The 9,735-nt window shown below is 41.7% G+C and overlaps 1 protein-coding gene across 1 annotated transcript; it reads right to left on the bottom strand.

The window, feature by feature from the left end:
* Positions 1-4,253: 4,253 nt before the first annotated feature.
* Positions 4,254-7,951, bottom strand: LOC100116702 (heat shock protein 83). The gene is made up of 3 exons (XM_016990284.3): positions 7,475-7,951; positions 6,922-7,040; positions 4,254-6,650 (listed from the first exon to the last, which is right to left on the bottom strand). Exons 1-3 carry the CDS (start codon positions 7,622-7,624, stop codon positions 4,754-4,756), a joined length of 2,166 nt encoding a protein of 721 aa, XP_016845773.1. The 5' UTR covers positions 7,625-7,951; the 3' UTR covers positions 4,254-4,753.
* Between the last annotated feature and the right edge of the window lie 1,784 nt (positions 7,952-9,735).

The raw sequence follows: 9,735 nt of genomic DNA, 5'->3' as shown, positions 1-9,735 counted from the left end.
CTTTTATATTATAGAGGAGCGTCGAAACGGCCGAGGGAATGGAATTTTAATTCCATGTCTCTCTCCAGGCTTTTGGACGACCCGCGAGTATTTTTAATTATTTACCTCGTTATATCCTACGCTTTCGAATGGAGGAAACGCAGAGGTCTGTGGAGTTATTTCATGAATTTTTTATAACAAAAAAAGGTTTATACGCACACGCGGTCCGTGATAATTTTATGTAATCAAGCTACTCAAGCTTTTACATTGTTAAGGCACGCTGCAACGTGCTAGCTGATGACATTAGGAACATTAACTGCTGTATACTCTTCTGTCGGCTTTTTATTCTCGCCAAAGGAGCATAACGAGCTCTAATTATGACTGCACGATGAAAATCTTAGAAAAAGTAAATTCGTAATTTTTTTGAATGAAAAAATAGCGAGAAGAAAAAGAGGGAAGAAAATCGGAAGAGAGCCGCACCGTTGGTGTATACACACGACAGGAAAGAAAAGAAAAAACGCGAGTCAATGGTTTAAGAAAACTCGGAAGAAAATTATGCAAACGACGAAAGACTCGGCTCTCCCTCGTTGAGAAATACACTGCATACACACGGGATTTTTTTCTCTCTCGTCTCTTATAATGAAAGGGCCGCGCAGCGTGTTGAACTTCTCCTCATACTCTACTCTCATAAATATAGTTGGACGTACGGTATACGCTACGAAAAAATAAGGTAGAATTTCCATTTTCGAAAACTCCTCTATACAAGTGCACCATCGAATCGATAAATCTCCCTCCACAAAGCAGCGTCAGACTCGTTTTCCAACCGATTCACTTGCCGCAGAAGCCTATCCCTGCACACACACACACACACACACCATCAAGGAGGGCGAAGCGAGTGTACGTATACGAGTGAGAGAATTCCTCGGAGTAAAAATTTCCGGGCGAGCTTCTGTACTAGCCCTAATATATATAATACTCTTCTCTTTGTGGGCAGTAGTAGGTATAGCTATACGCAGAGCATATAGCAGCGCGCGTGCGTTATATATATACACACACACATATATATATATATATATATATATATATATATATATATATATATTGTCGGCTCGACGGCGGCGGCCCCTCGCTCGTTTGTCGAAAAACGAGCGTATAGAGCCGGGGGATAGGCAAAAGGGGGACTGTAGTACCAATACCACTGTGCGCTAGGCTCGAGTATAGAGAGAGGGAGGGAGGGAGAGAGAGAGAGAGAGAGAGAGAAGTGACGCGAGGTCATCGACCCGTGCACGTGGAGTGCCGAGGCAAAGTAGGCCACGGCGTGACATCACGCGGAATCAAAATGGCCGCGGCGGTGCCTAGCTAGCTTAGCTCGCTTCGCGCGGGCCACGCAGGGAAGAGCGCCTGCGTTTACTCATGCTCGTTCCCCAACGGCCGATTCTTCCTTTTCTCGGAGCCGCCGCTGCGATGGGTTTAGTACCTGTACTTCGTTCTTTTGGGTTTTGGGAGCTGGATGTTCTATTTTTTCGTTGTTTTTTTTTTTTTTTTTTTTAGGGGAAGCCGTGGGATACTCTGCATCAATTTTGAACTGGCTGCGAGCGCTTTTATCGAATTATTAAACTCATATTTTTAATTCTCGCTTTGATTATAAACGATCTATCTTTTTCTATAAATTATATTTTAAAACGTATTTTTTCAATAGCCGTGTAGCAATTTAAATTTCAATCGATCAAATTCAATCAATGAAACTCCAGTATATAGAGAAAAGAGAAATAGGCGTGATACATACACGTAATCCATGTTTGGATACTTTTATATACTCGATAGATATAAAATATGACGAATAATAAAAATCGCAATCGCGCGTTTATATACCCGACCAGTTTGTAACTCATACTAAGCAGATTTATTTCGATTTTCAAAACCGAATTTAATCGTGCCCACGCAGCCGATTATCTATATATTGTACAAAACACTTTCAATTTTCAGGGTTATAAGTGTACATGTCAGCGGCGGCACACATATAGACACTTGCAACAGCAGTCCACGTCGCTGCGTGGAAGTATCGAAGTGGAAAATTTTATGATAACGCGACGCTTGGTAAATACACGTACACACACACACACACACTGCCTTGGGCACACGTATATATCTTTTTCCGATTCATGATCTACCTCCTCCTGTATAATGTATGTACGATTATCAGCATCGCATCGCGATCATTAACGGCGAATCTGTGACGACGATGCGCGAGAAATTTCGACGGAAGTGAAAGCTGTCTCGAGGATGATGATATTTTGTCAGAACGACGTTTATTTCGCTGTTTACAAACCGACGATCAGCTGTCGAGCTTTTTTCGATCGACATTAATTTACGATCGCACCGCCCCTTTATCTGCCAATCATTCGTAATTTATGCATTAGTTTTTTAGTTTTCCTCGCGGTTGTGTGCTACACCGCGCGATAGCTTTATGAATGTTAAATAAGAATCTTTCGCAACGCGTCGACTGGATGTGTGCGAGTGTTAGGAAATCCCGTATTTGCCAGACATGTTTAAAAATCGAATATTTTTATTGTGTTGTAAATTCGAAATTTTTCGAAAAAAACCGCGCGCCTTTCACTCGTCAGTCTTATAAGCGAACCAGCTCGTAGTTTGCGAGAACGGGTATATTCTTGCAAAAATATTCTCCAAAGTCCATATGGCAAAAAGTTATAAACAAACATTTAAATATATGAACGCACAGACTCACAAAGAATATTGTATATTTTATAAAAAATAAAAATATACAGGTGTATATAGCTAAAAATAAGAACGCGAAAAGCTCCCGCGTTATATTAATTCCAAAGCGTCATATCCACGTCGAAAAAGCTCTCTCGCGTGGCCTCGCGGCGAGGCTCGCCGATGAAAAGTGGTTCATTTAGAGTCGGATAAACTCGCTCTCGCCCGCTGAATTTCATCATCGCGCACAGTCCAGCGGCGCGGATTTAATAAATTATGGGAAAAATCAGCGGCAGCTTTCCTCGCGGCTGACGTTACGAGGCCGCGGCGCCAATGCGACGATAAATGGCGAGAGAGAGAGAGAGAGAGAGAGAGAGAGAGAGAGAGAGAGAGAGAGAGAGAGAGAGAGAGCTACCGTAGTATTATAACTATTCGCCCCGTTATACAATGCAGCTATAGCTATATAGCTGTGTGGTATAATAGAGTTGCTGCTGCTTCGATGGTCTGCTCGTTTTCTTTTGTGCGAGGAATGCACAATGGGATGATTTATTCCAGTTCGATCCGTTCGGTTCATCAGAAATGTGCTGTAGGTTTTGACGACGAGCGACAATTGCTGGGTATAAGGAATGGAGAAAAGTTTTTTTGAGGTGAGGATGGATTTTTAACTTTTTTGAATTTGGCGCGTCAGCGATTCGGGACTTGCAAGTTTGTAGGACACGCAGGCGGTGACGGGCTGCATCGAGCGACCTATAAACTTGGTAGCTACGTTTTTGTTAGAAAAGAAGAGAACTCGTGTCAAGTTTTGGAGTTTTGTCTAACATTATACTTTTTTTTTTAATAAATCATTTCTTGATTTTATACTGTAAAGTTTAGATGTGAAGAATAGTATGATTTTGAGAATTTCCATGTGATTTTGAAATTATTTTTTTAATTGATCGATTGGAAAATATAATACATGAAATGATTTGCCTGATCTATTTTACATTCAAAGTATTTTGTATCACATTGTAGTAGTAATTAAATATATCGATCATTTTTCGGATCACGAGGCGCCATCTATATAAAAATCTACTGTAACGTTTGCTCAAAGCATATCGTACGAATCTATTCTAATTGAATACGTGTTTTCCTTCTTATCGAGCGATGGTAAGTCGACAACATTACGATTTGCAGTTTTCTAACTTATCGACGAAATTTTATTTAAATTTGTATTCTATTACATGTAATCTCAGCACATATTATATTATTAACTCAAGCATATAAGTATAAGAGGAAAGCATATTCATTGATAAAACAATTTGTCCACTTATTAATTTATAGTGTATTTTCGAAATAATTGATCGTGAAAAAAAATTAAACCACTTTCAATAAAAATTAAAAACTTTTTGACTTTCAAACATTGCCTTCTATTATTCAAGCATCTAGTTTTGAACAATTTCAATTCAATCTTGAAATGAATCAAACGTATTTCTCAATATATAAGTACTAGAGGCCAACTGATTTGATTCATAAAATATAGGAAAAGGAATATAAAGGGTTTACAATGAATAGAGTTGAAATACATTCGTAACTTCAATTTTATTGGGCACGAATTCGTCGATTCTTACAACAATCTTATTCTTAATCAAGTATCGAGCATCCCTTAAAATTATAGCTTAATCTCGGAATGATGAAAAAGTGAAATGAAAACTGTACTATAACGTTGTACAAGTATAAAAAAGATGTGTCGTGTAATGACGAAAAAAAATCAAACGTATAAACAAAAGTATGATAAAAGAAAGAAAAAAATCGCGTCGATGTTCTTAAAAAACTAAGAGTATAATGCAAAGGCACAATTGAACGACGAGCTGTGCGAAACGATTGTAGACACGCAGTAGACATATTTATATAAAATAAATATTTTTCGCAGAAATTCGTACTAATTCTCTACATACACGCTCGTCGTTCAACCGTGTCACGTTAAGAACTTAATACTCTCACGATTTAACAACAGTCTTTCTAAATTCCTAGTAAAAAGTCTTTGGGTCTTAAGTAGTCGCAGGTTGTCAGCGCGCGCGTATTAATCGACTTCCTCCATCCTGGAAGCCTCTTCCGTGTCGCCTTCTAGTGGAGGAACTTCGTTGTCGGCCTTCTCTTCTTCCACGGTCATCTCGTCGTCGTCAAAGCCAAGACCAAGCTTGATCATCCTGTAGATCCTTGCGGCATGGACCTGTGGGTCTTCCAGGCCAAAGCCAGACGACAGCAGGGCGGTCTCGAACAGCAGCATGACCAAGTCCTTGACGGATTTGTCATGCTTGTCGGTCTCGGCCTTCTGTCGGAGGTTCTCCATGATCGGGTGGTCGGGGTTGATCTCAAGATGTTTCTTTGCAGCCATGTAGCCCATGGTCGAGGTGTCGCGAAGAGCCTGGGCCTTCATGATCCTTTCCATGTTGGCGGTCCAGCCGTACTGCGAGGTGACGATGCAGCATGGCGAGTCGACCAGCCTGTTGGATACCACGACCTTCTCCACCTTCTTGTCGAGGATGTCCTTCATGACTTTGCAGAGGTTCTCGAACTTGGCCTTGTCCTCCTCGCGCTTCTTCTTCTCCTCCTCGTCCTCGGGCAGCTCGAGGCCTTCCTTCGTGACAGAGACCAGCTGCTTGCCGTCGAACTCCTTCAGCTGTTGGACGACGTACTCGTCGATCGGCTCAGTCATGTAGACAACCTCGAAGCCACGCTTCTTTACTCTTTCGACGAACGAGCTGTTGGCCACCTGGTCTTTGCTCTCGCCGGTGATGTAGTAGATGTGTTTCTGGTTCTCCTTCATACGGCCGATGTAGTCCTTCAACGAGCACTGCTCATCTCCAGAGGCGGAGGTGTGGTAGCGCAGAAGCTCCGACAGCTTCTTCCTGTTCTGGCTGTCCTCGTGGATACCCAGCTTCAGGTTCTTACTGAACTGCTCGTAACACTTCTTGTAGTTCTCCTTGTCTTCGGCGAGCTCCTCGAAGAGTTCCAAGCATTTCTTTACAAGATTCTTTCTGATGACTTTGAGAATCTTGTTCTGCTGGAGCATTTCACGAGAGATGTTCAATGGAAGATCTTCGCTGTCCACCACACCGCGGATGAAGTTAAGGTACTCTGGGATGAGGTCCTCGCAGTTGTCCATGATGAATACCCTCCTCACGTACAACTTGATGTTATTCTTCTTCTTCTTGTTTTCAAAGAGATCGAAGGGTGCGCGACGAGGAGCGAAGAGGAGGGCCCGGAACTCAAGCTGACCCTCAACTGAGAAGTGTTTGACAGCAAGATGGTCCTCCCAGTCGTTGGTCAAGCTCTTGTAGAATTCACCATACTCTTCCTGAGTGATGTCATCAGGATTTCTGGTCCAGATGGGCTTGGTCTTGTTGAGTTCCTCCTCATCTGTGTACTTCTCCTTCACAGTCTTCTTCTTCTTCTTTTTCTCGTCCTTGGGCTTGTCCTCGTCTTCATCCTCGCCAACGTCCTCGATCTTGGGTTTCTCATCTTTCTCCTCCTCGTCTTTCTTCTCTTCCTCATCTTCGTCTTCGCTCAGTTCCTTGTCACGCTCCTTCTCGACGAGCAGTTTGATGGGATAGCCAATGAACTGAGAGTGCTTCTTGACAATCTCCTTGATCTTGGATTCTTCCAAGTACTCGGTCTGATCTTCCTTGATGTGCAGGATGATCTTGGTTCCTCTGCCAATGGGTTCGCCATTGTCAGAACGAACTGTGAAGGAACCACCAGCCGAAGACTCCCAGATGTACTGCTCGTCATCATTGTGTTTGGAGATGACAGTTACTTTGTCGGCAACAAGGTAAGCTGAGTAGAAACCAACACCAAACTGACCAATCATCGAAATGTCAGCTCCAGCCTGCAGAGCTTCCATGAACGCCTTTGTGCCAGATTTTGCGATAGTACCAAGGTTGTTTACCAAGTCAGCCTTTGTCATACCAATTCCACTGCAAGGAAAAAGAACAAAATTTTAGTATCACGAATGCTATTTTACATTTATAGATTGACAAATTAAAGATTGAATCGAACAATTAAAAAAATTTACAAGAGACAAGAGCTGAATCAAACTTTGTTTATTTAAATTTTTCAGTTGAAATGCGAATCATCAGAATCATACAAGTTTAATTTAGAAATATCAGTAGTAGTAGTAGTAGTAGTAGTAGTAGTAGTAATAGTATTTTTCAAGTTTAAATTAGAGAAAAGTACTAAGATACTTACGAGTCAATGATGGTGAGTGTGCGATCGTTCTTGTTAGGGATGATCTTGATGAATAGCTCCTTGCACGAGTCGAGCTTGGATGGATCTGTGAGCGACTCATAGCGAATCTTATCCAAGGCCTGAAAAATTTAACAGTGAATCAGTATTTTTGTTTCCAATCATATCACTATTTAGAATGTAAATTTCTTTTCATTCGACATTATACTTTGGATGAAAAGTGAGGTTATTTTAAAAATACTAAATAAATTTGAAAACCATCTACATTTACATTCTTAAGCGTATCTCTTTTTGAAACGGAAAATTCAATTTTCAAATTTGAAAACGCCAACAAAAATTTGAAAAATAAAACAAAAGCGCGAACGCAAAAACGACAAATCCCGATTCTCCGAAAATGTAAAATGCATTCACGTATCAAAACCAAACGACAAATTGCATCATTCAATCGTCGAAATAAAAAAACCGCGATCCCATCCCGACTAAAATTGCAAGAACCCGAGTAAACAAATCGACCGTTGACCTCTCTCAAACGTGAAAAAAAATTCATTTTACTTACATCAGACGAGTTGGAAATCAATTCTCGAATGAAGATCTCCTTGTTCGAGTAGAAGGTGTTGATGATCAGGCTCATAAGCTGGGCGATTTCGGCCTGGAAGGCGAAGGTCTCCACCTCGCCGCTTTGTTCCATTGCGACGTCCTCCGGCATCTTGTGTCTCTCGGTAAGTCTTCTTTATATCCAAACGAAAAGTAATTTGCTTCACGTACAGGTTAAAATCACTCGTAGCACTTCTGCTTTCCCCTTCGGTAAACGTTTATCCTCGTTGAAAATCTCTTCAGTAATGACAGCGGTTGTCGAAAATCACTTGAGAGAAGAAATAAAAGTCGCTTTGTAGTGTGTATCTCGCTTGAGATGCTTCTCGCTCTGTGTCGAGTATCGTAATATTGAATCCGCGCGCGCTCGCGTCGCTTTTATCGAGCCGCCGCGAGTCTAGAAAATTCTGCCCGGATACTACGCTCGCTTCTCGAACTTTCCCTCAGTTGAGCGACTGTTTTTCACGTTCGAATCGTCGATTCGACGCCAAGTTCGCGGAAGTGTCGTTACGAAAAATTATTTTCGAATTTTTCAGGAGGTTTCGAGGTGAAAGCAAGAGTCGAGAGGACGTATCGACGCTTTTTGCTCGGAGGTTAGAGGAGGCTGCTTGACTAGTTGGGTAGTGCCGTAGTGCGCCGGAAGCTTCGCGGGGAGCGCGCCGCGGTCTAGAAACGTCTCGAGCGCGGCCGTTCTGGCCAGGTGGGGGCTGAAGGGGCGGTGAGTTTGTGCCTGCAGCAGATACGCGTTGCCACGGGTTTGCGAACTTTCGGGAAACTCTGCATTCTTTGGGATCCCTTTTTGCTGATGTAATTCGTTCTTTTTTTGTGAATACTGAAGCGAGTGTTAATTTTGAATCTATTTATCTCAAACTGTCGTCCCGGACTAATTGTTCGCTATTTAGTTATGGGAATTTTCAGTTTGTTTTTACTTTTTGCTCAAGTGTAATTTATACGGTTATAAATTAGATTTTCTTGGGATTCTGATGTGTCTAGGCTTGTTTTATATTAAGGGCATTTGACAGCGTTACTCAATAATTTCTCTAATAAACTGAAATGTTATCGTAATATTTTGTGTAAACGCAGATAAAAAATCTCATTTCCAAATTCGGTAATCAGTGAAAAAGTCAATAGCTGACAGTCCGTTAACTGCAAAAATATAAAAATCTAGAGCAATTCATTTGTTTACGACTGACTCTTAAATACACTATAGTTTTCATATTCTCGCATCTTCCGCGAGCGCCGCGCATATCAGTTTTCGAAAATTTCTCTATTTCCGTTAAACTCCTCGCCAATAAGACATTCCAAAAATCCTGAATAACATAAAAGGCAACAACCGCAATTTTGCAAAAGCAAAGCACCCGCACGAGCTATAGGTGCGGCGAGAACATTCGCGAGTGTTTACCTATCGAGCAAAGGAGATCACCGCATCGCAGCGTCTCTCGGACATCGACCGTCATCATTCTAGACGCGAAAATAGCCGCCGCCGCAGCGTCGCGCGCATTCTCTCAGCCGAATATTTGTCGAATCCATTTATACATTTTTTTCTCGCAGCTTCCTGATGTGCAGGATATCGTAAATCATTATTCCGTGAACGTCGGTTACTCGGATTTATACACACGGCCATGCGCATTCGGGCGTCTAGAAGCTTCGTCGAAAATTCGCTGTATGGATAGAGGTATGCCTGCAGCAGGCCGTGTTTACGCCGGTTTGCGCCGGCTAAAAATACAGCGAGACGCGTGGGTGGTTTAATTATAAGAACGAGTGGCATAAATAGCAGGATGTCATTTGCAATGTTTACCTTTTAGCTCGTTTATTATATTTTTGCTCTCTTATCTAGGAATAATTTTAAGTTCGGGATACGGTCGTCGGCGCGTTGAAAATGTTGCTTGCGATTTTACCGACGGACTGTATTCTATAGTACCGAAGGTTCGCCCTTTTACGCGAGAGGCCGCGAATATGAGTTTGAATTAGTCATGGCTGTTATCTGAAACTCTGAAAGGAAGCTTGATTAAATTTAACGGTTGATTGCTTTGAGCTTGCTGTCGATGATTTTAAAATTTTATCTGCTATTCGCTCACTTGGAACAGTTTGTTGTAGTTTTTACAAGAAATTTCGGTAACGTACACCTGCATAGGAATTTGTTATCTATAATACCTTGTTTTATGTGCATGCAAAGTGCAAGCTAGTAATTTTAAATTTTTGACATTTGAAAGTTCACGGAATAAT

This window comes from Nasonia vitripennis, chromosome 1, assembly GCF_009193385.2.
Source record: "Nasonia vitripennis strain AsymCx chromosome 1, Nvit_psr_1.1, whole genome shotgun sequence".
Classification (NCBI taxonomy): domain Eukaryota; kingdom Metazoa; phylum Arthropoda; class Insecta; order Hymenoptera; family Pteromalidae; genus Nasonia; species Nasonia vitripennis.
Note: the sequence above shows the minus strand (reverse complement) of the source record. Positions and strands in the feature narration are given on the sequence as shown.